We start from the raw sequence: 27,761 nt of genomic DNA, 5'->3' as shown, positions 1-27,761 counted from the left end.
AACGCTACATATAAAAAAAACGACCACTTTATTACAATTTAAATAATCCGTAACCCGTACATTTAAATATATATTTCAATAGAACACATTTTATGTATCGCATCAAAATTGTTTTGTTGATATTTTCGTCCAAATCCAAAGTCCACACGAGAGGTTTGCTGCAACCGAACCCATCAAGTCATTTAGGTAATCAAACCGCACACTGCGCGTGTACTTCCAATTAAAATAATATGCATCCAATTGCATTACAACATATATATTATCTGAATAAATGTCTTTAAGGTTTTATATTATAAATAGTCATATAATTCGTTGTCTGTGCCGTAAAACTTTTTTTTTTTTAATAAATACATTCTATACAATGACAACCACATTAATTATAACCAAAACTAACCATTAACCAATATATCGTACAACAGATATTTAACAAAACATTTAAATAACTAGTATTAATAGAAAAAAAATTATATACATATCAATTGCTTTGTAAATCTTTATTGTTTTTTGGTTTAGAGCCGGAGAATGTCTGATGTGTTATGAGCTCTCTGAAATAACCGCTAGGTTTCGATATAAGTTCGTTGTATGTGCCCTTTTCTATAATAGCCCCCTGACCGATGACGGCGACCTCGTCCGCGGATTGTATTGTACTGAGACGGTGGGCTATCGTGAGTACAGTACGATCTCTGCTTATATCTTTTAGCGCCTTATCGACTAAATGTTCGGAATACGCGTCCAACGCTGACGTGGCTTCGTCGAGTATCAAGATTTTTGGATTCTGTGGAAAAAAAAATGTATTTTTTATACGATTTTTAATCCTGTATTTGTTTATTCATTGATATTAATTGGTGAGTGTCTCTTCTCAGTAGATTTAGTTCGGTAACAAAATTATAATACAATGGCTTCAACCCGACAAAAACTTTGTCGAATATAAGTTATAATACAACCATCACAGCCCTTAGTACATATAAACAAACTAAATAAAAAAAATCAAACAAACTAAATGTTGTAAATCAATAGCTTTTTCATTTATACACGTGTGTATGTTTATATGGAGATAAATAACTGAATGAAAAACGTTAATGTCATCTGTTTTTAATGAAACTAATTCAAACTCGTACTAATGCATTCAACGTATATTTAATTTTATAATCGCGCGAAAATAATGACAAGTTAATATGAATAAAATAAAACATTTAAATTATATATTTCTTAAAACTCTTTTTTTTTTCACATAATTAGATTCAAATCGTTTGATTGCCACTACGATTATAGTAATAGATAATTCTATAATAAATTACTATAAGAATTTATATTGTAACATGCTCATGTAATTGTCGCTATGAATTTATAATTAATAACTATATATTTTTTTTTATTACTTCAAGCGGCTAAAGAATATTATCCGTCTTTGATACGATCGCAATTTTTTTAAATATATTATATCTAACGTATAATATTATACGTATTGTATATATTTATAGTTGCTGATTTGCGTTTCATGGAGTAAAGAAAAATTTGTTTATGAATAATTGATAAAATTTTGAAAAACTCATTAATTATTATCTTTTAACGATTATGCTGGCACGCGTGAAGCACTCGAGTCACCATAAGCTAAAAAGCCACTATCGACCGTAGTCAAGGCTATGGTCGGTCACGAGAGGACCTGGACGGCAGTAGTCTCCTTATCGAAGGTAGCCATCTTGCGCATGGACGAAAGAGCAAGGAAAAAGACGAAGAAAAAGCCTTGGTCGTAGGCAACTGGCTTATGGCCGCCGAATACTTCTTCCAGTGAGGAGAGCTTCAGGTTGCTAAAAGGAGAATCCGGCGCCCGATGATTGAGGCCCGAGTGGAGAGCTGCGTGGAGACGGAAGTGAGGTGTGGGTAGAGCCTACCTTTTTGACAGAAGGCGGAGTCCTTAGAGGCTCGTGCGTAGTGAACTTAAGAATGGCAGGCCTTCCTCGTTACAATAGTCAACGCAACGCGTAAAGAACGTCGAAGGGATTTAATGGATGGAAATCTCACATGTCCCGGTCGTACTCCCCCACGGCCGGATGTTTGTGAAAGATTTTCCCTCGTAAAAGAAAGGACAAAAAGCCAAACACACGCACAAAAACATACTCAGAGAAACATCGACGTCAAGCTTATAACACCCCTCTTTTTGGCGTCTCGGGCAATAAAGTATTCTTAGAGTATTAATCTATCTATTGCAAAATTAATTATATCTTGCATGTGACACACGCTTTATTAATTATAAACAAAAGGTATCAGCTGCTGATATGTTAGAAAACAAATCAATAGTCTTAAGATAAGAGAAAATTATCAGTATTTGTAATAAAACTAAGATAAGGAGTTATTGAAGTCAATTTTAATAACATTTCAAGTACAATGTTCAAATAATATATCGTTTATTGTTACTTCGTTGTGAAGAGATTTGAGACTAAAACTAAAAGAGACTAAAACGTCCTGAGGAGAAGTTAACACAAAATATTCTCTATTGCCTTCGATCATGCAGGACCTGGGACGCAGCTTGGGACCGCAAACAGAGGTTCACCACCATCACCAGTGAGACTTGTTTGGGGCGACGCCATAAAAAACTAATTTCCTTAATGTGACTAGAATTGCAGTTGTGCACTTTGTCAGAGAGCCCATGGTAATCTTCCGCATGGAAGCAGTCTCAACTGAGATTTCATGTTAGATATAAGGCATGTCAGAAGTTGGTTGGTGATCTTCAACCACCCTCATGACGATTGATTGGTGATGGTCTCAGGGTAGAAGATTGACGAAGAAAACAGTGGGAGGTATGGATCAGCTTCCAAAAAATACTTATTAATCTAGTTCACCAGATGGGAAGCCTTAAACATTATCGTCGAAGAAATATTCTACGAAAAAATCCTTTAGAATATGAGATCACTTCTTAGATGCAGTCTACGAGTATAGACGAGACGCATATCCTTATCCCTATTCCTTTGGCAAAAATAAGACTGGTTGAAGAGGTATAACTGGTGTTCCGAATGATCCATGGACATTTTCAAAATAAATAGGCTTACCAATACCTTATTAGCTTTTTTGAAACTAGGTAATATCTTTATATTTAACTACTTAAATATATCATATAACATTTATTGGTAGTTATGTATTGTAATACATACTGTAGATTATTTTTATTATGAACATTTTTATTAATCACAGACTTGTCAGTACGATCAACTTTAACCTAAAACTGTACACAACTTTTTCGTCTAGTTCTGTTTTCATAATTGCCCTTGACAAAATCAAAAAATGCTATTAAAAAAACCCACAATTGAATAACTAGTTCATAGGAGTTTCCTGTGTTTTTCCATTACTACATTAATTTGGCTGATAAAGATCTTAATAATAAACAATCAAAGAATATTCCGATTACCATTAAACATTAAGAAACTTGTAAATATCACAAGTACATTTTATGTAAATGCTATTTGCATGACTGATGAAATTTATTGCAAAATTAGATCTCCAAAAATTTGATGTGTTATCCACAAAAATTTTTATTTTTGAGAATTTTTTTTTTTTTTTACGACTGATGAAATCTACCCTCATATTTACACGGCTTTGGTAAAACCCACTAATATAGTAGTATTACCTGGCTAAATCGCTCTTTGCACGACGACTATCCTAAGACTTCCAAGATATATATTCATTGCAAGATGACTGATGACATCTACCATATGACTTCCACGCTGCAGTATCATATTAAACTTCTATGGACTCACCTTTATAATAGCTCTAGCAATGGCTACCCTCTGTTTCTGCCCACCACTGAGTTGTCCTCCCCTCGCGCCCACATCCCTCTCCCAACCTGCTCCGCTACCACTAGCGACCTCTTGCAATTGGGCAGCCCGAGCAGCCACCAACCATGAAGGATCCTAGTAAGAAGTTCTTATATATATATTAAGAAAATTAATTTAAGCAAAATAATCAACGTTTTAAAATATATTACTTTGTATTTATAATAATAATTGGATAACTAATCCATTATTATTAAAATGCATCATATAGATGCATGAACAACTTTGTATGTATTATTGTAGGAGGAAATATATAAATCATGGCGTATTTTCAATTAATAACATCTTAAATAGAAAATTAAAGTTTATCAAGAAATTGTTACTATATAAATATTTCCTCTTCCCAATTGGACTTAAGCAAGTTTCTGTTATACTTGTTTGTTATTATCAAAGAAATACCAACATAGTATTAATCAGTTTGATATTATAATTGATTTTTCATATATATGAAAAATAAATATATAGATATATATATATATATATTTTCTTACCTTTCCTTCACGCGAAGGATCGTAATCATCAGGAGCACCATATAAAATATTTTCCTTAATGGAGCCCGTGAATAGCACAGGTTCCTGAAAAAAAAAATAAACCATAAATCATACCAAAGGCTACAGTTGCCAGTAATAAAAATTGATGTGAAGTATGTGCGAAATAAAAATTAAATCTCAAAAAAGTATAGCAAGAGATGTACCTGACTAACAAAACCAATATGGCTCCTCAACCAGATAGGATCCAACTGCTTAATATCAACACCATCCAACAAGACCCGCCCTCTCTCCGGGTCATACAACCTTAGTATAAGCGAGGCTATAGTACTTTTCCCACATCCAGAACGACCAACCAACGCCACACTCTTGCCCGGCAGTAAATGCAAATTGAGACCACTTAATAACGGTGCCCCGAGATATGTGAAGTGAATATTCTCTAATACTATTTCACCCCTCGGTCTGCTTTTTGGTCGAAGTCCACCTGAAATGATAACATAAATATGATAACTGGTTAAATGTTGGTGTACATTGAGAATTAATATGATATTAAATATTACTAACTTATGATATAAATTATATTTTAATGTACAGTTTAATCTGTTTTTTGCAGTTAGTGTACAATATAGTGTCTGTTTGTACAAATACACTGAATAATACAGAAAAATTCATGGAAAATTGTCGATTATATTAGGATATTAAAGTAAAAAAAAAAAAAACAAAAAGTAACCTGTAACTGGTATTTTAGGTTCTCTATCTATAATCTGCCACAACCTGGTTGCCGCCCCCATGCCTTTATTGAGTTCCGTATAGAAACTACTCAAACCTCCAATACTTATACCAACATAGGCTGCATATAGTAGAAAAGAAGTTAGGTTGCCAACTGTCAACTGTTCCGTAGCAACCATGCCACCTCCATAGTACAAAACTAGTATAATAATTGTGTTCCCTGCAAGACCAGTCTGGAAATTGAAAAAAAATGTTAAATACGAAATTTGAAGAAACCTAGACCACAATTGCTATAATACACAATTTTCTTTGAAGTGAAATTTCCTATGCGACATCCAACAAGGTTGCGTTAAAAGTTTTACGCTGAGGGAGAGAGAAAGAAAGATACACAAATTTAGAAAGTAGGAGAGAGAAAGAGAGTGCGTGAGTGAGTAAACAGTGTGAGCTTCGTGAAATTAGCTGAAATACGCACTTGTTTTTCTAAATTAATTTACATATAATATTCATTACTTTTTTACTTTGATTTGATAAACATATAATTTAGTTTAATTCCACATAACGAAGTTTCACTTCTTTCGCGCCTAGGAATTCCACTCACTATTTATTTTATTTCTAAAAACGAATATTTTGTATTATAATTTTAATAATAAGTCATCTACATTGATAGACCTATAAAATATTTGTCTATTTTAATTAGGTTATAAATCTTCATCAAAGGAATTGAGCATATTTTTTTAAAAAAGGTTAAATAAAAAAAAACTTAAAATTCTTCTATTATTAAATAATTCATACCAAACCATAAAAACTGCCAACAGCAAGTGACTCCTTATAAGCCAGTTTCAATAATGATTCAATTCTTTGTGCATAAGAGTTATATTCTTTTTGTTCCTTGCTAAAAGACTTAACAGTCTTTATATTTGATATTTTTTCTTCTGCCAACTGTAAAAGAAAAAAATTATAAAATTTTACATGCAAAGACTTTTTTGAGAGCTGCTCTATACAAGTTGAGACAGACATCTTTTTTGATTTCTAATGATATTTTTCTTTAAAATTTTATTAAAAACTATTTTTTTTGCTCATATTTTTTTATGCATCTTTTGAAACGTGGAACAGTTGAATAGGTATAAAAATCCAGTAATTTAAGTTTCTACAGCAAAAATATTTCAACTTTTTTTTTAATCTATGCTTTCATTCACACTTGAATTGTGGAATTTTTTGAAAATGTCAACATTACTATTTATTGTACTTATTTTAGTTAAGAACACTGTGGAGTTTTAACTTTATTATATTTTTTTATTATCTTTACAAATATCAGTTAATCAGTTATTTGACACTCTGTACTTGTCACAAACTATATTGATTTGGCTTTTCACTTAGTTCGTTCACAAATCCCTCTTTACATAGCTCAGTATAATATTCACACACGACATTGGCAGAATTTATAAGGAAACGCCAATAACTGAGAGAGGGAGAGAGAGAAAGAGAGACATATCACTTAAGACCATCATTTCAACATAAATTTTGGTTTTAATAAAATTTTCTAAGAGGACCAATATCATTTATTATTCATAAATGATTTTTCCACTACTACCAACAATATATTTACCTCGCTAGTTTCTGCTAGAGCATCCTGTAATTGCCTTGTAATGCCCCTCACAAATCGTCCATATATCACTGCCAACATCGAAACAGGAGGAACCACACACAACCCTATCAAGGCCAATGATGGGGACATGTAGAACTAAAAACGATATAAAATATTTCGAAAATAATACAAACAGTGAAATTATAAATCCACCTGAAATTGCACAAAATAACTTTTACATTTACCAAAGAAATATCATATATTCGAGTATTGAAATATTACATTTTTAAAAATATTAATTAAAACCATTTCTCATATCAAAACAACAAATGTAAAAATAATTGTTTACATTTAAAAAATTTACAAGGTTATAAAGATATGAGAATGTAGAAAGATAACTTTGAAACATATAAAGTCAGGATTTTTTTTCTTATTTATTGTTTTACTAACCATCATTCCTGTACCTGCTCCGACCATAAACAATGACCTCAGACCATCGCTAACATTTGAGCTAAGATTTCGTCCTACCAATTGGGTATCAGCTGACAATCTATTAACAAGCTCGCCGGTAGAAGTATTTCCAAACCAAGCAGGTTCCTGTTTCATTATAGACCCGAATACTTGTTTACGTAAAGCTTGCGTCATTCTCTGACCTATAAATCAATTATGCGATCAACATATATTTTTTTGACATCATTTTTCATTTTAATTATTGGAATTAATTGTTACAGTAAAATTTATTTTAGCACAATCAATTAACCTTGACAGGATTACCTATGTATTATTCTTATAGTAAACAATAATTTATTTCTCATATAAACTTTTAACCTTTTTTTTTAATAAGGTTAATTAAGGAAAAATTTCAAAGACAATTTTTTTTTTTTAATAATGTAGATATCATATTTCACTTTTATGTATTAAATATATGTGAATAATACCATATTTTACCCGATATTGACATCAAGTAAACTCTGCCAAAGTTGCAAAGTCCTCCAACCAAAAATACACCGCACAAATATAGACATAATTCGTCTAGCTTTTCCCTGGCTGCCACTAAATCATTTGTACCACTGTAAATGATATCTAATACCATTCCTAATGAAAATGGCACTGCCATTGTTACACTTGAAGAAATTATTAAAAAACCAATAGCACCTGAAAACAGTATATATTTTAATAACAATGGACAAATAATTGAATAAGTTGATTACTTTAACCAATGTATCCTTCTAGAGTGAATAGTGTTTCTTATTCCATGTTGTTTTAGTTTAGTAGGTAGCTCAAAATGGCTCTAATGTTAAAAACTAAATAATAAAAAAAAGTAAAAGAAATTCTGGTATAACTTCCAAGGATAATGTTTTATTTTTACATTTTATTTTAATATATTTACCAGTAAGAGTCCATTTCTCAGGTTCCGCCAAAGAAAGTAAACGTTTTAATTCAGATGTCTTTAATTTTACGTTTATCTTTTTCGAGGTGGCTATTTGGGTTTTATCCTTTAAGGTTTCTATATGGTCATTCTTCTTTTGTGCATCAATTTGGCTAGTATAGGTTCTAGTTCTCACAAAAAATAAATTCTTTTCACAAAATAAAGTCCTCTCATAATTATTTTGTAACGCTGTAAATTTGTGACTAGAATATAACCTGAATCGACATTGTTCACAGGAATGGTTATGAAATGGTATCTTAAACAGTAGTTTTTTCTGACTTCCACAATTTTTTACACTGAAACTTTTACAAAACAATCTCTGCAACATTTTTCTATTAAATTTGTAATTTTCAATCAAAAGAAAAATAAAAACATAGCTGTCAAGATTGTAAGTTGTGACATTTAACGATATTATCAACTATGGGACAGTAACCGAATGTAATATTTTCTTTTCGTTTCACTCTTTTGAACAAAAATCTCGACCACATTTTTTATTCCTATCATTTTTATCTACAATAACTCTTGTTGTAATTCTTTGTTTATGCCTTATTATCACAATATTTATCCTTGAGACCTTTCGAAATATTTTTTATTATTCTTATGTTGTAGCTAAGAATATCCAATAATTACACCACATCCAAATTACATTATGAAACTCCATAGAATAATGTTAGGGTATTTTAAAAGTTACCGCCCTTTTGATTGTTGTAATAAAAAGGGATTGACTATAAAGTTTCCAATATTTGTCGTATTTACTTATCATGTTCTTTTAAATAAGTTTTCTCCGATTAATGTCCACTTTTTAATGGAATAATATTAAAAGAAAGACTAATTAATTTTAATTTTTTTCATACAATATCAATTTAAATAATTCAACCTTATTTATAAAGGAATACTTGATTTGTTAGACATTTTTAAATGAAAGATAAAACTTTTATATTGAACATATATTAAGATTGCTTGCTACATAGTGTACTTATATTGTAAGTCCAGATAACTGTTTCATTTAGGTTTTTGGGACAGTGAAATTAGCAAAGAAATTTTTAAAAATTTTTGTTTACCAATTACAAAGTTTAACAAAGGATGGCTTAGCAAGAATTTCCAATATTATGTTATATTTAATTTCATCACCGACGAGAAGACAAAAAATATATACAGAATCAACTAGACGAAGACACAACTATTTATTGTGAGACTACATAACTTGAATATCACCATATATTCTATACTATACTTGAAACAACAATACTGTGTGCATTTTACGACTCGAGATATATTAAAAATAAGCATACAATAAAGCTTAATAAATAAAAAGTTAACATACAGGACTATAGAAGAATAAGTTACAAAACTTAATATAAATCTTACAGTCATGATTACATCCACCCATGAAATGAAACATTACAACTTCCTTATTCTTGTTTGTCAAAAAACGGTATTTAGACAATGACAGTCCAAAACTTTACATTGACAATAATAACAGTGAAATAGGTATTTATATAATTATTTACAAATATAAGTTATTTATTCAGAGGGTGTCCTACTAAGTATTTTTCCGATATTTAGCCTTGGGCATACGGGTACGCGACCCCGGATCCTCGAGCCACCACTTTCATACCTCTATCCTCAGTCCATGAAGGTGGTGTCCCGTACCTCCCCTCATTCCCCTTCCTAACCTCTTTCCCCCCTTCTCTATCTTTTCCTTTCCTGGTTTTACCCGGAAAACGGGGTTTTGGAGGTCAGACGGCAGTCGCTCCGTTAAAACCACTCCCGCCACTCTTATGGTTGCAAAAGTTTATGGACTGGGTACGGCTAGGGCGTCGCCGATAAACGACGCGCAGGCACATCGCCCTACACCTGCGATAAGTGGGCAAGGGCTACCGTGTCAAGTACGGGCACGGCTAAAGACGTTAGTACCCCAAAGGAAACTCCGCTTTGCAACGTGGAATATTGGCTCTCTAACCGGACGATGCAGAGAACTCGCAGATGTACTCATGAGACGTCGGGTCCAGTGTGCGTTCCTCCAGGAAACTCGCTGGAAGGGCAATAAGTCTCGGAACATCGGACAGGGTTACCGGCTGATATACACTGGGTCGCCTTCAGGTAAAGCTGGTGTAGCGGTAGTGCTATCTGAAGAGCTTCGGAATGGTCTTCTTGAAGTTGATCGTCGCTGCGACCGCCTGATGCGGGTGCGGGTACTGATCGAGGGAGTGATTACTAACTTGATCAGTGCTTATACTCCTCAGGCTGGATGTAGCGGGTCCGAAAAAGAGTCATTCTGGGAGCAATTTGAAGAGGTTCTACGTGCTATACCAGCTGCTGAAGTAATCATAGTTGGGGGGGACTTAAATGGCCACGTAGGTAGGGCTGCGGAAACGTTTGATCGTGTACACGGTGGTTTTGGTTATGGTCGCCGCAATGCAGAGGGAGAAAATATTCTCAGAACCTGTATTGCGTCTGACTTAGCCGTCGTGAACACGTTCTTCCAAAAGACTCCACAGCACCTTATCACGTATAAGAGCGGATCCCACTCAACCCAAATAGATTATCTGCTGACCAGACGGCGTCATATCGGCAAGGTGACTAACTGTAAAGTCATTCCTGGTGAAAGCCTGACGGCCCAACATCGACTTCTTGTCATGGACTATGTCGTTATCCCGAAAAAGAAAGTGGCCGAGAAACGTAAGCCTCGCATCAGGTGGTGGTTGCTGAATGGAACGAGGCAGACCAGCTTTCGGGCAGAGGTTGAGAGTCAAAATCTGTCGACTAATACCGAAACTGCTCAGGAAGTTTGGGATCGAGCCCAGTCAGCAATTATCACAGCAGGTAAACGAGTTCTAGGCCTTTCTAAGGGAGGACGGGTCATTGACAAGGAGACATGGTGGTGGAATGACGAAGTGCAGGAGGTGATTCGTGAAAAGAAGACTGCCTTTAAGAAGTGGCAGCAATCAAACTCTCCTGAAGACAGACTAGAATACATAGCAGCGAAACGTGCCAGTAAAAGGGCTGTTGCCAGAGCCCGCAGTGATAGGTTATCACCATTATATGATACACTTGAAACTGCGGAGGGGCAGAAGCTCATTTACAAATTGGCACGAGCTCGGGATAAGGCGACGCAAGATATCGCAAAATGTCTTAGCGTCAAAGATTCCCAAGGCACGTTGCTGTGTAATCATGCCTCTGTGAAGGAGAGATGGAGATGCTATTTCAAGGAGTTGCTAAATACTCAGCACCCGTGCAGTCTTCCAACCGAAATACCTCCTAATCTTGGACTTATTGCCCCGATAACACCTGACGAAACTCGGAATTGTCTTCGACGCATGAAGAATCGGAAAGCGGTGGGACCTGACGATATTCCGATCGAAGCGTGGAAATCATTGGGCTCTCTTGGTGTGCTCATACTGACGGACCTTTTTAACCGCGTCTTGAACACTGGGACTATGCCACATCAGTGGCGTTATAGTTACATTACCCCTATATACAAAGGCAGGGGCAGTGTTCAAGATTGTGGTAGTTATAGGGGCGTTAAGATCATGAGTCACACCATGAAGCTCTTTGAGCGTATGATCGACCTCAGGCTCCGCCGAGAGTGTACTGTCTCGGAATGTCAATATGGATTTCAGCCAGGATCGGGCACCTTGGACGCCATCTTTGCCATCAGAACTCTGATGGAGGCATACAGGGAAAAAAGGAGAGCTCTGCATGTCGCATTCCTAGATCTGCAGAAGGCCTTTGACTGCGTGCCTCGTCAATGTATCTGGTGGGCATTGCGATTCAAAGGGATCCCTGAGGCCTATATTGACATCATCAGAGACATGTACCGCGATTCCGTTTCAATGGTTAGGACTGCTGTTGGCGATACAAAACCCTTTCCGATATCAGTAGGGGTTCACCAAGGCTCGGCTCTTAGCCCCTTCTTGTTCAATGTAGTGCTGGACACTGTCTCGGCTAACATCCAGGACCAGCCTCCATGGCTGATGATGTATGCCGATGACATAGCGCTCATTGATGAGAGCAGGTTGACGCTAGAGCGAAGAGTGAACCTCTGGAAGGGTACGCTTGAGAACGGTGGTCTTAAACTAAATGTGACGAAGACCGAGTACATGGCTTGCGGAAGCCCGGACTCTTGCACTATCCATATAGGTCCTGAACCAGCCGTTAAGTCGGAAAAGTTCAGGTACCTTGGATCTATTCTGCATGAGTCCGGAGGCATCGATCACGATGTCCAAGCCCGGATCAGCGCTGCTTGGGCGAAATGGCGTGAGGTCACAGGTGTGGTCTGCGACCGCAGAATACCGCCCAAGCTCAAGGGACTAATATACAAGAGCATAATCCGACCGGTTCTCTTATATGGAAGCGAATGTTGGCCAACACTGTCCAGGCACACTCAGGAGCTTCACGTCACGGAGATGAAGATGCTGAGGTGGATGTGTGGCGTAACGCGGGCTGACCGTTTACGTAACACATTTATCCGAGGTAGTCTTGGAGTCCGTGACGTAGCGGATAAGCTTCAAGAGAGTCGCCTGAGATGGTATGGCCACGTTGCACGCCGGCCTGAGAATTACGTCGGAAAAATTTGCCTTGACATGTCGGTCCCTGGAGCAAGACCCCCAGGACGCCCAAGAAAGCGATGGCTGGACACCGTGAAGCAGGATATGAGAGCCAATGGACTTACCACCGCGGATGCTAAAGACCGTGCAAAGTGGAGGAGTTTGAGCAGGAAGGCAGACCCTGGCTAATGCTGGGATAATTGCCAGGAAGAAGAAGAAGATAAGTTATATGAACCGTTTCATTCTTCCTTACTTCCCATAAAATTAATTTATATTTCATAGACTCGCTGTGATACAATTGTGTTATAAAACAAAGGATTAAGTACATGTTATACGCATTAAGAGATTATGGCACATTGACAAAGTAATTCAGGATAATACACATACATAAAAAAAGATCTATTAGCTTGTTATAATTATTCTAGTTTATATTTTATATATATATATAAACAATAAAGAGTAAATGGAATATGTGCATATAGGTAACAAATATAATAATTATCACATTTAGATAAAAGATTTTTAAGCAACTTTCACATAGCTTTTTGACGCTTTTTAACTATGTTGTAAAAATTATAGTGGTTTAAAATTTTATTATTTTTATTTTTTCTTTATCTTAATTCTGTTATCCAATAGAGGTCCACATTTTATCTAGATAAATAATATTTTTCGTATTAAATCGATAATTTAGCTAAAACGTTACCGGATAGATGATGTTCCTTTACATTGATTAATATATTGATAACCATCAATGTGAATTATATATGAATTGCTGATAATAGTATAAAAACTGGAAATAAAATTATCATATGTCACCCCAATAACATATATTCTGTATATTAAAACATAATTTGGTTGTAAATCTTAAGAACATGTTTACTTTATATAAAATTAATAACTATATGCGGCTATGTCTTTTATATGAGTTTCTTTTAATATGAAGTGCCATTATAATGATAAAATAAATGAATGATTGTGGGGTCGGCATGTATTATGTATAGCTATGTTTAATTTGATTAATTTAAATTTACTATAAATAATATAAATTATTGTGTATAATAGACTTTGTAATACAGGGTTTTGGATCGCCAAAGACTGTAAGTGTTATCAAACTTCAGTAAATATACTCCTTCGCCGGGGTAAGTGTGGGAACCAGCGTACACCTGGAATTAAAGTGTTATAGAATGTCATAGATATATTAATTATAAGTATAGTCAGAAACATACACATTAAAACTATTGAGTGATCAAAGTAAATTACCTCTGTATGACAATCTCGCCTATATATGGGTACAACGAGGCTCAACAAAGGCTTCTGTTTGTTTAGAGAGCGTATTTCTGAACCAATCTCAGGATCATTAGATTCTTGGGCCGTGAATTCTGTTAAATAATTTTTTTTATAAAAATATGTGTATGCATATATATTATATAGTATTGATATGTGCAGTATACAGATATAAAACAAATAGAAATATGATGAAAACAACAAAATGAAAAAGCTTCTAAAAAAAATTTAAATCCTTTTACTTTTTCTTAAATATGCAAAAGTACTGAGTGCAGAAAAACAAACCAAGACTTTAGGTAGGCCTTTCATCTGTCATAATTTTTATCTTATCTTTTTTAGAGTCCAAAATAATTATACTTTTATATTATTCATCAACAGATATATTTTTTTTGTTTACAGTGAATTTGTTAACAGTAAGTTTCTTATTATTATTAGTAGTCTGGATTAGCAATGACAAAGCCATAGAAACTTTATTAACAGTAAATATGTGTTATTTTGCCATTATTACCTTCGTCACCATCATCTTCATCATCTTCTTCATCAGTCTCAGAAACATGAATCGTCACTTCGGTGGTCTGAGTCTTGGTCCACTCGAAGTACAATCCAAAACCTGTTTGAAACAAAATGTTAATATTTATTGATTTCACACCATTTATATAAAAACTATTTATACTAAAACATTTTAATACAAGAAAGTAATATAAAAAATAGATGATGGTATATAAAGATGTTATGGGCCCACAAGTCACCCACCTATATCATATCCATCGGTAGCAAACTCCCAACAAAGGCAGCCAGCTCGTGGATGTGTTGGGACTCTCACAGTGACGGTCTCACCATGACCGACTGTCAAACGTCCACCACCTTCGCGAGCTGATTCCTTAAACTGAATAATATCACCCCGAGTCCACATTCTAGCCTCTTCCACATATGGAAGGCCATCTGCAATATAAATAATTTTCTCAATACTTCAGCAAGAAATACGCTCAGTTGAATTTCAGATAAACAAAATGGTCGACATAAAAATAAAAAAAATTCTGTATTCTAAATGCCCTTCCATCATATTTTTTTTTGTGTAACAATAAATATTATAAAACATAATTATGCTACCGTCTCCATCTGATTCTTCTTCCCTTGTCTCTTCAACATATTCACTGTTAATTTTGTCTATAGTTTGAATTTCCCTGCAAAAGAAAAGTATTAAATGATGGATACGGCTCTTTATACATTTGTAGGAAACAAAATAAAGTAAATTTATTTTTATCATGATAGCAATACTATTATGATTGATTTACTATGGTGATAGATATTTGGAAAAGATATATTTTTTCCAGTTAAAAAATATTTGTTTGAAATACAAAATATCATATTTGATGAACTGTACTTAAAAGTAAAATTAGTCAAATATAAAGAAATTTACTTATTATCTGTAATCCCATTGTCAATTTCATTCAGATTGCAATCCTTTGCTATTTCTTTTCCCGATATATCATTTTCGTAATCAGAGTCGTCTTTCTGATCAATACTGGAGTTAGCGAGTCGCTGGTCCACTGCCAGCTGTTGTATATATTGTTGGTAATGCTGATCTTGCAACTGCCTTATAAGAATAGCTTGTTGATCAAAATTGCCAGGGTACTGTTGCTGCGCATATTGAAGGAACTGGTCATATGTTTGTGCATTCAAAGCATCCTTTATTCTTTGGCTGTAAAATAAATATGTTACACATATAAAATTTTTTATAAAGTTATAGATAATATTTATAAATTTTAACCAAATATTGTTATTTAATTCTCACACTTGTTGTTCTTCAGTTAATTTTGTGCTTTGCTGCTTTTCCTTCTCCATAATTATCCTATTTTGTAGTTCACTATGTGCCTTTTCTTCTTCGGACTTCTTCAGCCTGAAAAAAGTGAAAATATTGTTAATAGTTATAATAAGTAACATATCTTATGGTGAAGTAATTGTTACAATAAATTTTTATAGATTCCTTGCATGATGATGGTTTGTAAAGTAAAATATTCCACTTACTCTTGTTGCTTCTTTTCTTCTAGATCTTTCTGAATTGCCTCTAAATATGGTTTGAAGAGGGGACATAATCTAAAAAGTAATTATATTTAACTGCAGCAAAAATTGTGACCAAAAAGAAAAATAATTGAAAATATGTTTTAGACTAAGAGTTTTGTTAAGATTATCATTGAACCTGTTGAAAGCACATATAAAATTACTTCATTTATATTTGCTATAGATTTATTGCACTTCATACTTATTATGAAAAAATTGCTTTATGAATTATTTTCTAAGAATTTCTACAAAGAAACTAGTTAATTTTGCCTGGACAACAAATTCACCTATCAAGTGTGTGTACAAAACCAGCCATGGCCTGTATTTGAGACATTTGTCCAAGCATTTGCCAAGCTGCTCTCCTATCTCTTCCAATAACATCCAAAACTCCCAATGGTGGTGCCGAGTTTACATCTAATGGACCATGGGCTGTTTGCTGTGTGTATGCAACAAGCTTCAATCTATCTTCATAGCTTAAGTGTATAGCTTTGCCTTCTTTTTCTAAAAAATCAATTATGATATTAATCTTCGTATATATAATTTACTATATATTGATTAGTAGTGGCAATTAAATTTTAATGCAATTACCGAAACAAAAAATTTTATGCAAAACTTACATTAAATTGAAATAACATAGTTAAAAAAAATTACTTTTATTATATTGTTCTTTTAATATTTTGTAACAATTAAGAATCAATACTTTCTTTTGTTTAGTTTCGTTGAATAAATGAATTTACCTTTATAGAAAGATAGTCCATGTTTATAGGCTTCTTTTAATGGTAGTCCCCATTTACGTTCTTCGCTTTCAAGTATACCTTGATCAGTTTCTAACGGAACTCTTACTGGATCTACTTTTTGATTACCTTCCACCTTACTAGCCATCGTAGGAGTTAAATTGGTAAAATATTCTTAGAAATCAGATACAGTTCTCGAATTATTGCTATTGTCAACTTGACAATTCCCTTTACTGAAACAATAACTATAAACTACAAATGAATAATGACGTTTAATATCCGTAGACCATGGAATTTAATTCTATCTGTACCCTATGAATAAATGTCAAATTTGACACTTGACACAAGTTAGTACATTTTTAGTAATTCACTTTTTACGTCAATTTAGGTAGTTTTGTGGACTGATTGTGAAAAATATTGAAAAATTCTTAAAAACAATTATTAATACTGTACACGTATTACGATGAATAGCAAATATTATTATTCTCTAAGGACTACGCTTTTTTATCAAAACCTTTGTTTTCATTCAAGTTGTTTATCCCTTACGATCGCTACAATATAATTTTTTTATTGACGTATTTAGTACAGGATATGGAGGTCAATCCTTTAAATATATTTTTTGTGAAATCCGATAGTAAAGGGGATAGATTGCTATTTAGATATCCGTACACTAGTGAGAACAAAGATGAGAGTACGCAGAAGAAATGTGGTCGTCACAATCCCTATGCGATTAACTGTACAGAAGACCTTTTACAAAATTCTCAAACCCAAACATCAAATATCTGTAAAGGTGAGGTATTAGTACTAGTTTATGTATTACCCACAAGGGTAATAGCACCTTGCAGCGTGACTTTCATTTGTTGATTTATTACTATAATAAAACATTCTAAATCCACTGATAGGACATGTAACCAATATGGACATTAAATTCTGTCTACTTTTGTCCTAAAAGTATTGTAAGATGTGAACATGAGTGGTTTTAGTTAAGAGGTTTATTATTTTGGTACATTTCAAGTTTTAACACTACCATCACAATATACATAATCATGTTTACTGCTTTAGATACTGTTTAAATCTGTAACTTAATAAAAATATTATTTTCCGAAACTTGGCTTCATAAAATTTTATTAATAATTAATTACAGGTCAACTAAGCGGCTTCACAGATGAGATGCTATCAACATTATTCGCTGTTAAAGCTGAATTATGCAATAGGAAGTTTGAATTGAAAGTAAATGATGTGAGATTTGTGGGTCATCCAACTCTACTGCCATATAGAACAAATAAAGATGACACAGCGGCCATGATTCTCATAAACATTGTGTTTGCATTACAGGCATCGGCTAGTCATTCTATTGGTAAGGATATATAAATATATATTACTAGATTAGTCATTTCCTGCTATCACTATTATAAGTATATAAGATTTAATAGCTTATTAGTAATTTTTTCATATTTATTTTTATTATTATATGTCCTGACTCATAATATCACTTTATGATAAATAATTATCTGACTTCAATCACATAAAATTTAAAATTTTAACATGAGAATAGAATGTGTACTAACGTAATTGCTTAAGTGATTACGCAGCCTGATCAAAGACAGTATTTTCTTTAATATTAATGAAGTGATAATTCATATTATATAACTTATGAAAAAGGAATACACAAAAAAAAATATTTAAGATTGTATGAATCACAAATCATGTTTTTAGAATGCAAGTTTTTAACACATTTTGAATATTATAAGCAAATTTTAACGCTTATTTCCAGTGAAATGCTACTATGATTTAAGTAAAAGACTCGGGAAGGCGTTAAGGCACGAAGAGAAAAGATGTTCTTATTTGACAGAAGAAATGAAGATAATGGTAATATAAACTATTGATATTTTAACTATATTAATGAGAGCTATTATTTTAAATGCATTTAATGTTTAAATGAGGAATTTTTAACAATTTGAAAGTATTATTTTAGCTTGCAGCTCATGATGAAATTTCAGCTTTGGATAGCGAAATAAATTCCGGTGAGAATGACGACCACGAAGAGAACTCGAGACACTCAGTGAGTTCAATGAACTTTAACACGGACAATGGTCCTAATGCCACACCAAAATCCGCCTTTCATATAATTTTACAAAGAAGCTCCCTTGCTAGGTCCATGAAATCTGTTTTTGAAGAATTAAGTAGTACAGGTGAATCAATAATTACCTAATCAATGTTCATCATTTTATATAGCGATAAGTTATGAAGTTTTAATAAAGGTTAGGAATAGGAATAATTAGGTAAATTTTAATTAAAAAAGGTACTAGCAGTAGAACTGTAGTATGGTATGAAAGAAATTCTTCTTAGTTTATAATATCAGATTATTTTTAATTAAACAATTTTAAAAATTAATAAAAATCCTGTCACTTATGCATTTTAAAACATTTTTAACAACACATGACTATATTAAAATAAATTAGCGAGATGCTCTGGTATCCCAATAAAAAATCGTCTTACTATAAAACGTAAACTTTTTTATTGTTCTCAATTAAATCAATCAGTATATGTTTTTTATTATCAAGTAACGCGTCATACTAGCGGCTACAGTTATTTAGAACTACATAATCAAGTCGCATTATTACTTACTAGACTTTGAAATAAATTAAAAACTGCATATAAATTTTTAAACACAATAGTCTGTGTCATTGTTTAAAACTATTTTTATAAAATGATAATTTATTTCACAGGTATTGTACAAGTGCGGATAAATAAATGGGTGTTATTATCATTCTGTCTACCGCACAAAGCCCATCAAATACACAATAGAGGCCTTGTTATAGAACCAGAGACAATAGACAAATGTGTTCAGAAGTTGAGGCCATACCATGGAATACTGCTTATGGTATTTACTCAACAATTTAACATATGTTGTCTATTCATTTATTTTGTATTAATCAAAATTCTCTCTACAGGTTAATCCAAATGATTTGTTGGCATCCATACCGTTAGACGGAAGTCCAGCCCTGTTGAGACTCATAAAATTATATAGTCCACTGAAAAGTCTCCAAACACTAGCTATAGAAGCTGATCTGACACTTACACAGGTAATGTAAATACAGTCCACAGATGATATAAAAAATAACATTTGCATTAACATCAAAAAGAAATTAGTTTTTCTTGATAGTTACATTATCCATATCTGCTATGATTGCCTTTAATTATTTATTTTTACCTATAACATTAAATACTTATTTATATTATTGTTAAATAATACTCTAAGAATACAGATTATAATTTCTTTTTTTTATTCCAAGAACGAAATTAACATACTATCAAATAAACATTGGTCAAACAGGTTTTCTTGTTATGTACTTGGTTTAAAACTTAACATGATATAATAACATAGGAAATAATGTTTACAGGCGTTTCAACTAACCGGTCATCTGGTGTATTGGGCAAAAGCAACAGTAATATATCCTCTATGTGAGGGCAATGTGTATGTTGTGGCTCCGGGAGCTAATGTACACATACACTCACCGCTTGTTGATGAGTTTGCTAAGGAGTTCCCCGGACTATGCTTGTTACAGGTGACGTGAAAGTTCTGTTATTGACTGAACTTATTACAATAGGTAATCTGATATATATATATATATATATATATATATATATATATAGATTTGTTAATAATATAATTATTAATATAGATAGATAGATTTGTTAATATTTCATTAGAGATGTAAAAATGAAACTAGTATTTTCGGATTACTACACGTATTTTATTATTTTTTAAAACTGCATGCTCCCGACGTTTCGGTTACGTTGCAGTAACAGTACTGGATCACGGCCAGACAAGATTCACATCTAAATGAATACTCGCGAAAGTCTTAGACCTCATTATGTTCACAACAAGTCTGCCTTATCGAACTACATAAAGAGCCATCCCTGTGTATCGTTGTAAATCAAACTTGTGGTAAGGGAATAACAATTAATCATACGGCGGTGCAGATTAATTGTTAAAGCAAGTTTGGACGGGTTATTACAGGACGTTTGCTGGTTCGAATCCTGCTTATGAAAAAAAAAATGCTATATTTTTTAATTTGAATATTAATATACTTAAAACGAATTACTAAAGTAAGGATACTGGATATAGTTCCATGAAACAGCCCTGATTACTCCACTGTAAATATTAGTATAGAGTATTCATTTGGATATGGTTATAAAGTTTATTTAATGATGGTAGTGAATATAAAAAGATATTATATTGACGATCAGATGTTGAGCGAGTTCTCTCTACCGGCTCCTCTGTGGTATGTATCACGCGGTGCGTGGGGTTCCCGATGCCGGCCGGCTAGACTGGTAGCCTGGCTCCTGCGTCGGAGGCTGTTACTGCAACTGCACACCTACGTGCAGTTCAATTCGCCGCACCACGCGAACTGGCCGCAACACCCACTCGCAGGTCCTTATATACTTCGACACCCACACATACGCATCTGTCTTTGGTACTCACATACACACACTGGTATTATATTACATTTTAAGCTTACGACGTTAGGTTGCAACAATCATCACACACAGATCCGCACGTTGCAAGTAATTTATTTTATTATCTAGTATTATTGGTACTAATAAATATATGCTTATACACATTCATACAACGTCTCAAAAAATTCAACGAATACAATGCCCCACAGGGTTGACCTACTCATGTCTTTTCCATAAAAGGAGAAAAAAAATTACTTTATAGATTTTATTGAAAAAAAAAAATTGAAAGTTTTTTTGAAAATCAACCCTCATCATGGTATTTGTTGTCACAGCAACCTACGCATCACTCCTATGTCACAATCACAATCCTGGAAGGTACCAGAATACGTTCAGTTTATACATAATAAAATCACCAAAATTAATGTTTTCCCTAAAACTTTGCTAGATGCTAATCAACTTACAGTCCCCTTTCACTCATCGGGGTGTAATAAAACACTGCTATGGCCAGTTTTAAATGATTTTTTTATGTGTAAACTGAACCTGTTCTTGTACTTAAAGGATTGCGGTAGATTGGAGTGTGTAAGCGATAGTATAAAAGCGAATCAGAATCAGAGAGAAACTGGTATATATAATATTCTAATTTTCCTTATATACCATTTTCCTTATATACCATTTTCCTTATATACCATTTTCCTTATATACTAATTCCTTATATACAATTTTCCTTATATACCATTTTCCTTATATACTAATTCCTTATATACAATTTTCCTTATATACCATTTTCCTTATATACTAATTCCTTATATACCATTTTCCTTATATACTAATTCCTTATATACCATTTTCCTTATATACAATTTTCCTTATATACCATTTTCCTTATATACAATTTTCCTTATATACTATTTTCCTTATATACTAATTCCTTATATACAATTTTCCTTATTTACCATTTTCCTTATATACTAATTCCTTATATACCATTTTCCTTATATACTAATTCCTTATATACAATTTTCCTTATATACCATTTTCCTTATATACAATTTTCCTTATATACCATTTTCCTTATATACCATTTTCCTTATATACAATTTTCCTTATATACAATTTTCCTTATATACCATTTTCCTTATATACCATTTTCCTTATATACAATTTTCCTTATATACAATTTTCCCTATATACAATTTTCCTTATATACAATTTTCCTTATATACTAATTCCTTATATACCATTTTCCTTATATACTAATTCCTTATATACAATTTTCCTTATATACTAATTCCTTATATACAATTTTCCTTATATACAATTTTCCTTATATACCATTTTCCTTATATACAATTTTCCTTATATACCATTTTCCTTATATACTAATTCCTTATATACTAATTTTCTTTATATACCTTTTTTTTCATTTTTTTGGAGTATTCATGAGCAAGTCCTCCCTGAAGTGCATTTGAGGAGGCACGTTATTCATATAAATCAATATATTTCAGACGGCAAAGAATACGTGTGTGAGAAACACGACGTGTATTATCATTCGAACAACGTGTCATACTCTTCATTGAACCAAGTGCAGCTAAACGTGCCCGAACCGGTCGAGTCCAGGGAAAGCGTCAACAACTTCCCTGACTCCGACGAGGATTATCCAACGCAGAACAACTTGAATCAAACAGATTTCTCACACACACAACCCATAGTTATAGAATCCGATCATTCTAAATACGATAACTTCAACGAAACGGATTCAGCGCATCACTCGTTCGACGATGGCGTAGATGTAGTAGACGGTCTTGTTAAAACTAATGGCTACGACAAAGAAAACATACAGAAGAAAACACAGATGAACTCCGTTGACAGCGGCATATCTAACATAAACGGCCACGCTGATATTAGTATGAAGAACGGTGACAGAACATTACAGTCGCGACTTTCGAATCTGTCGTTGAAAGAGACTGAGAATATATTGATAAGGGACATGAGCAGCGATGAAGATAGATGCGAGGACTCGAACACGTCGCCGCGAGTCCACAACGGGCACGGACAAAATGGCGTCGATAAAAAGAACGGAGTGTCATTGAATCTCAAACTACAGAGCGAAATGAGGTTATTATTTAAGGTTTTATATTTGAAATAACTTCGGCTTTAATAACTTTAGATATCAATGTCAAGATTTTCAGGACTTGTAGTAAAGATATACCTTCAATTTTTTTTTTTTCCCCTAATGGTACTTATACAAATCCATTTCGAGAGCTAAAATGAAAAAAATATATGTTGATTATTATATTTATTAATTTTATCGAATACTACTTTTAACTGAATATATAGATGCTCGTGTAAACGTTCCGCAGCTTTCAATCGCCCACAGTATGGAGCGCGCCTCTAGGTTGCGAGGCGGCGGACACGTGTCGCGCGCCCGACCCACCCTCAACCGAGTCACTCCTAGACACGTTCAGTTGTGAGGAGCGAGCGGTACTCGCTACCATACCCGCCGCCGACAACCAAGACGACCTGCTGCTGCTGGCACAGCTACATAAGAAAGGTAACTAATTAACTTTAGAGAGCTATATTTGAAATTACTTAAATATATTTTATAGCGACATTTGACAGCGATACTGCACACTCATGTTTATTATGCAGTTTGAAAAGTACGATACTCTTTACAGTACGATATAAACAAAACCCATTAATTTCATGCATTGTAAGTGTAGTGTGCATACGCCTTTATATGACGGTGTTTTTACGCCCTCATTTTTTATGAGAACCAATACCTTTACCATATAAACCTAATATTTAATCTAACAGGATACTTCAGAGGTGAACAGCATCTTGAGGAGATCATGTTTATGGAGAACGTGACTCGATCACAATTGATGCAGCTTTTAGACAAATTCAAAGACGTTCTCATCACCTTCGAGACCGAAGATCCAGCCGTCGCTATGCTATACCCTTACTATTAGTCATAATAGATCAACCGCATCCGATCTAACATTATACATACATATATGTAAATATTGTGTTTGCTGGTGCAAAGCTTTTGTATAGTATAATAGATATTGATTTTATTTAAATTAAGTAGTAATTTTTGTTCATTCTTATTTTACATATTTTTTTTATTGTGAAATATAATCTGTATTTATTATTATTAGTTTTAAATAATCTGTCTGTTTCAGCAATCTGTCAATGTCATGTCTTGTTTTTACTAATTTTATACGATATCGTTTTAAACTAATGTATAAATAAAGAAATATTACACCGTATTATGACAGTAAGTATTTACAATAATTAAACCCAATAACATAAACAGTCTTGATTCCTAAATGTTGTTTTTATTTTATTCATGACACATGTATAACAATAACAAATACAGAAACTATTCCGTTAAGTAACGGACTGTTCGGCAGTAGTACTACTGATTAAAGACAATATAATAAAGAGTTTTCTTATAACTGCGACAATAAATAAAGTCTAATCTCTAGGAGTGACATGTGGCATACATTTAACAGCAAGTGTTAATTGCGACGGCCTCCATAGAGAGATATATGATGTTACCGTTCGTTATAAAAGATAGGCTTTTGCGACTTCACTCAAATCGATATAGGAGGATTTTTATAATTTCTTTACATTATGGACTGCTGGATTAATTGACTTAGAGAGAGATAATAACGTTTTTTAGGAAATGCACATCGCTATTTGTTGATAAGACCTCTGCGTAAGTGATAAAAGCAGGCAATGTTCAAGTCATGACACAAGAGTAGTGGAGAAATGCTTAACTTTATCTTGTGCATTTGTAATAACAAAAAAATACCAGCAAACAAGCCCACAGCTTTGTGCAAAGTCGCTAGAAAAATAAATAGTTTTCTGTCACTTTGTTTAAGAAACGAAAAATAGAGAAGAATTAGAACCTCCCAAGGAGGAGGTTTTAAAGGCGGTTAAAAAGGAACTTAAGTCCTGTTCTCTAACAATGTATTTTTTAAGTTAAACCTTAATAATTGTAAATATTATTAAAATTCAAGTTCCATAGAGGTTGATTAGCTATTTTAAATTCGATGTCCTTTCATAGAACCTAATGAAACGTGCGTAATAAATGAATAATATGCAAAACTTCCTGTTTTAAACTACATACCTATTTATTTATATTACAGTGGATGATCCTTATAGAACTCATTTTAATTTTATATGAAACAGGAATCCAAAAGAGAAACAAATGTCTCAATAAAATTATATTCATACTTATTTAAATTAAAGAAATATATATATTATAAATTAACTAATATTGATTTCATTATTATAAAATATAATAATATAAAATAGATATTTTAATAATTAAACGACTTTATGTTAAATTTTGGGTCTTTTAGTAGTATATATATTTTTTTATGAGTTAAGTAGTCAGGGAGTTTTATAATTTCGTGAACTATAAAGATCAAAATAAGCAAAAACAAACTCTAGAGTAAATGTAGAGAAATCAGAAATATAATCTATTTTAAAATGAAATACATATTAACTCGTTATATATATTTGTATTTATTTAATTAAATATATCGATTTTAAACTGAAACAGACAGCTCAGGTTTTACAGTCTATTCATTTACATCTATTTTTAATCTATGGACTACTTAATTATCAATTGCAAAATAGGTATGTTTACGTATGGATACCTAGGTAGGTATCCATACCTAAACATTGTGTTCATTAAATTCAAGGACGATATTTGACAAGTGACAGCTGTTTGATATTATTTGTGAAATAGGATGTAGCTGAAATTGTTTTTGTAATTTATTCTTTGTTCCAGTCAACAAAAAAAAAACATTAAAATGAAGAATTTCCCCGTGTTTGTCTTTCCAGTTTCCTTGGAATTCTATTTAAACGCGAGACATACCCATAAACAGTTGTTAACTGTGTATAATCCATACGAGTTTTCTGTTAATTTCAAAGGTAAAAATAATGATTAGTATTGTTGTACCATATGGTCAGGAATTTTAAAAACTGGTTATTGATTTCAGTATTATGTACATCTCCAAACAAATTCACTGTAATAGACCCAGAAGGAGTTATAGCTCCTCAAAGTTGTATCGATATCGTAGTTAGATATTCGCAGCCGTCTATCTCGCATTGCAATTCCGCTGAAAAGTTTCGAATAACAATGTATGATCGAAATACCCAACAGGTTAGTTACTTTTAATAATTTTTTTAAACCTTCTACTAGGAGAGTTATAAAATATAATATTTATAGGCATTGGGTAAACGGGATATTCCAACCAAACTCATCGAAGGTGAACCATCCAACATCAATCAAGAAAGTTTGGGAGATAATTTTCATCCACTTACTACAAAACCAGCACCAATGAGAACGGAGGAACATTCTCGAGTCATATGTAATCATTCACACCACAGGTAAACAAATTAGTTGTGATCTAAATCAAATTCTCAAAAGACTTCTGTTTAAATCAAATTCATATTAATATTGTATATAAATCTATCAAATATTGTTATAGAGACCAACCCATCAATGTTGTGGCGGTGGCAGTGAGTATATGTTGTATAGCAGCCCTACTTTTGCCAACACAACCAGAACAGGTGCTGAAATCACAGTGGCCGGAGTGGTTGCATATCGGGTCTAATCTTAAGTTAGTATTCTCATTTGTTCTAGGACTTGTTAGCATGCTAGTATTAAGACCTTGAGTTGTACAGGTGGTAGTATTTTTATGACACATTGATAAGTTGGGTTTTGTATTTTTTTATTTAAATTTTCGTATTCTAATTCTAGATCAATAGACAAACACTTTTTTTCTTTCAATGATATTATAATAAAAAGCATATTAAGCTTCAAATAATTTGACTTCTTTGGTGTTGCATCCATTAAATTGAGGCAGTTATAAAATATGTATGTGTTGCCATATAATATAAATAGTTTATAATTAAGGTGACATTTTGTAAATACAGGGATTTTTTTGTACACAGTTGTGTTGGTGGTGTTTATATTTTATGTATGTTTAGGGTTACTGTTAATATTTAAAAATACTTAGATTCAATAATGAAAATAACTTTTAAAGTATTCAATAGTATCTTTAATTTATGAATTGCTAATGTTCTAGATCAGCATATATTTATATCATATTCTGAAAACAGCGATTCTTGAATAAAAAGGTAATTCTAGGAAAATCATATCAAATTATTTCTACTTAATTGTATGGTAATTTTTTTTTTTTATAAAAATTTGGGTGGTGATCTGTCTATAGTACCTGTTATTTGGAATAAAATAATATATTTCCATATAAATATATATATATCTTCATGTCGGTTCTTGGGACCATCTTGTATAATTACAAAATTCATGCCAAATATATAAGTGATGTAACAATTTGCTTTTTAATTTTCTATTCTCAATTAATGACTTTTATGAATGAGATACAAATTAAATTTTTTTATTTAAGTTTATCACTAATTTAATAAACCTACAAGTTATCCTGTGAAATTTAAAAATAATTTTCTTAATAAAACATATTATTTGTTAATGGAATTTAGATAATGCTGATTTTTTAATAATATTTGCTTGAAAGAGAATGTTTTTATTTGTCAGCTTTAAATGTCAGTTACA

General features: G+C 32.7%; 4 protein-coding genes across 4 annotated transcripts; 2 read left to right on the top strand and 2 right to left on the bottom strand.

The window, feature by feature from the left end:
- Positions 1-11: 11 nt before the first annotated feature.
- LOC116770712 (ATP-binding cassette sub-family B member 10, mitochondrial) lies at positions 12-8,470 on the bottom strand. Its single transcript, XM_032662310.2, has 10 exons — positions 8,020-8,470; positions 7,578-7,784; positions 7,080-7,282; positions 6,651-6,785; positions 5,837-5,983; positions 5,046-5,277; positions 4,522-4,799; positions 4,319-4,402; positions 3,753-3,905; positions 12-775 (listed from the first exon to the last, which is right to left on the bottom strand). The coding sequence occupies exons 1-10, from the start codon at positions 8,384-8,386 to the stop codon at positions 476-478; spliced, it is 2,106 nt and encodes a 701-aa protein (XP_032518201.1). The 5' UTR covers positions 8,387-8,470; the 3' UTR covers positions 12-475.
- Positions 8,471-13,420: 4,950 nt separating this feature from the next.
- On the bottom strand, positions 13,421-16,928 carry LOC116770722 (Golgi resident protein GCP60). Its single transcript, XM_032662319.2, has 10 exons — positions 16,691-16,928; positions 16,241-16,454; positions 15,921-15,989; positions 15,688-15,792; positions 15,313-15,594; positions 15,003-15,076; positions 14,646-14,834; positions 14,401-14,502; positions 13,869-13,987; positions 13,421-13,771 (listed from the first exon to the last, which is right to left on the bottom strand). Exons 1-10 carry the CDS (start codon positions 16,833-16,835, stop codon positions 13,655-13,657), a joined length of 1,416 nt encoding a protein of 471 aa, XP_032518210.1. The 5' UTR covers positions 16,836-16,928; the 3' UTR covers positions 13,421-13,654.
- Positions 16,929-17,057: 129 nt separating this feature from the next.
- LOC116770645 (GATOR complex protein NPRL3) lies at positions 17,058-24,481 on the top strand. Its single transcript, XM_032662202.2, has 11 exons — positions 17,058-17,477; positions 17,832-18,044; positions 18,462-18,556; positions 18,663-18,879; positions 19,417-19,571; positions 19,642-19,773; positions 20,092-20,256; positions 20,942-21,125; positions 22,657-23,266; positions 23,512-23,702; positions 23,966-24,481. The coding sequence occupies exons 1-11, from the start codon at positions 17,279-17,281 to the stop codon at positions 24,118-24,120; spliced, it is 2,316 nt and encodes a 771-aa protein (XP_032518093.2). The 5' UTR covers positions 17,058-17,278; the 3' UTR covers positions 24,121-24,481.
- Positions 24,482-25,869: 1,388 nt separating this feature from the next.
- LOC116770832 (motile sperm domain-containing protein 1-like) lies at positions 25,870-27,524 on the top strand. The gene is made up of 4 exons (XM_032662457.2): positions 25,870-26,098; positions 26,167-26,330; positions 26,397-26,557; positions 26,659-27,524. The coding sequence occupies exons 1-4, from the start codon at positions 25,978-25,980 to the stop codon at positions 26,843-26,845; spliced, it is 633 nt and encodes a 210-aa protein (XP_032518348.2). The 5' UTR covers positions 25,870-25,977; the 3' UTR covers positions 26,846-27,524.
- The last annotated feature ends 237 nt before the right edge of the window (positions 27,525-27,761 follow it).

Source organism: Danaus plexippus, chromosome 7 (assembly GCF_018135715.1).
Source record: "Danaus plexippus chromosome 7, MEX_DaPlex, whole genome shotgun sequence".
In the NCBI taxonomy this organism is placed as follows: Eukaryota; Metazoa; Arthropoda; class Insecta; order Lepidoptera; family Nymphalidae; genus Danaus; species Danaus plexippus.
The sequence above is the reverse complement of the archived record's forward strand: the minus strand, read 5'-3'. Positions and strand labels throughout refer to the sequence as shown.

Coding starts and splice junctions, on each gene's coding strand:
- LOC116770722 (XM_032662319.2), bottom strand. CDS start 16,835: ATGGCTAGTAAGGTGGAAGGTAATCAAAAAGTAGATCCAGTAAGAGTT. Junction 15,990..16,240: donor TTTGTACACACACTTGATAG/GTGAATTTGTTG, acceptor ATTACTTTTTAG/ATTATGTCCCCTCTTCAAAC. Junction 15,793..15,920: donor GAAGAAAAGAAGCAACAAGA/GTAAGTGGAATA, acceptor CACTTTTTTCAG/GCTGAAGAAGTCCGAAGAAG.
- LOC116770712 (XM_032662310.2), bottom strand. CDS start 8,386: ATGTTGCAGAGATTGTTTTGTAAAAGTTTCAGTGTAAAAAATTGTGGA. Junction 4,800..5,045: donor ACCTAAAATACCAGTTACAG/GTTACTTTTTGT, acceptor TTATCATTTCAG/GTGGACTTCGACCAAAAAGC. Junction 4,403..4,521: donor ATATTGGTTTTGTTAGTCAG/GTACATCTCTTG, acceptor TTTTTTTTTCAG/GAACCTGTGCTATTCACGGG.
- LOC116770645 (XM_032662202.2), top strand. CDS start 17,279: ATGGAGGTCAATCCTTTAAATATATTTTTTGTGAAATCCGATAGTAAA. Junction 17,478..17,831: donor AACATCAAATATCTGTAAAG/GTGAGGTATTAG, acceptor AATTAATTACAG/GTCAACTAAGCGGCTTCACA. Junction 23,703..23,965: donor GGCACAGCTACATAAGAAAG/GTAACTAATTAA, acceptor TTAATCTAACAG/GATACTTCAGAGGTGAACAG.
- LOC116770832 (XM_032662457.2), top strand. CDS start 25,978: ATGAAGAATTTCCCCGTGTTTGTCTTTCCAGTTTCCTTGGAATTCTAT. Junction 26,331..26,396: donor ATGATCGAAATACCCAACAG/GTTAGTTACTTT, acceptor TAATATTTATAG/GCATTGGGTAAACGGGATAT. Junction 26,558..26,658: donor TGTAATCATTCACACCACAG/GTAAACAAATTA, acceptor ATATTGTTATAG/AGACCAACCCATCAATGTTG.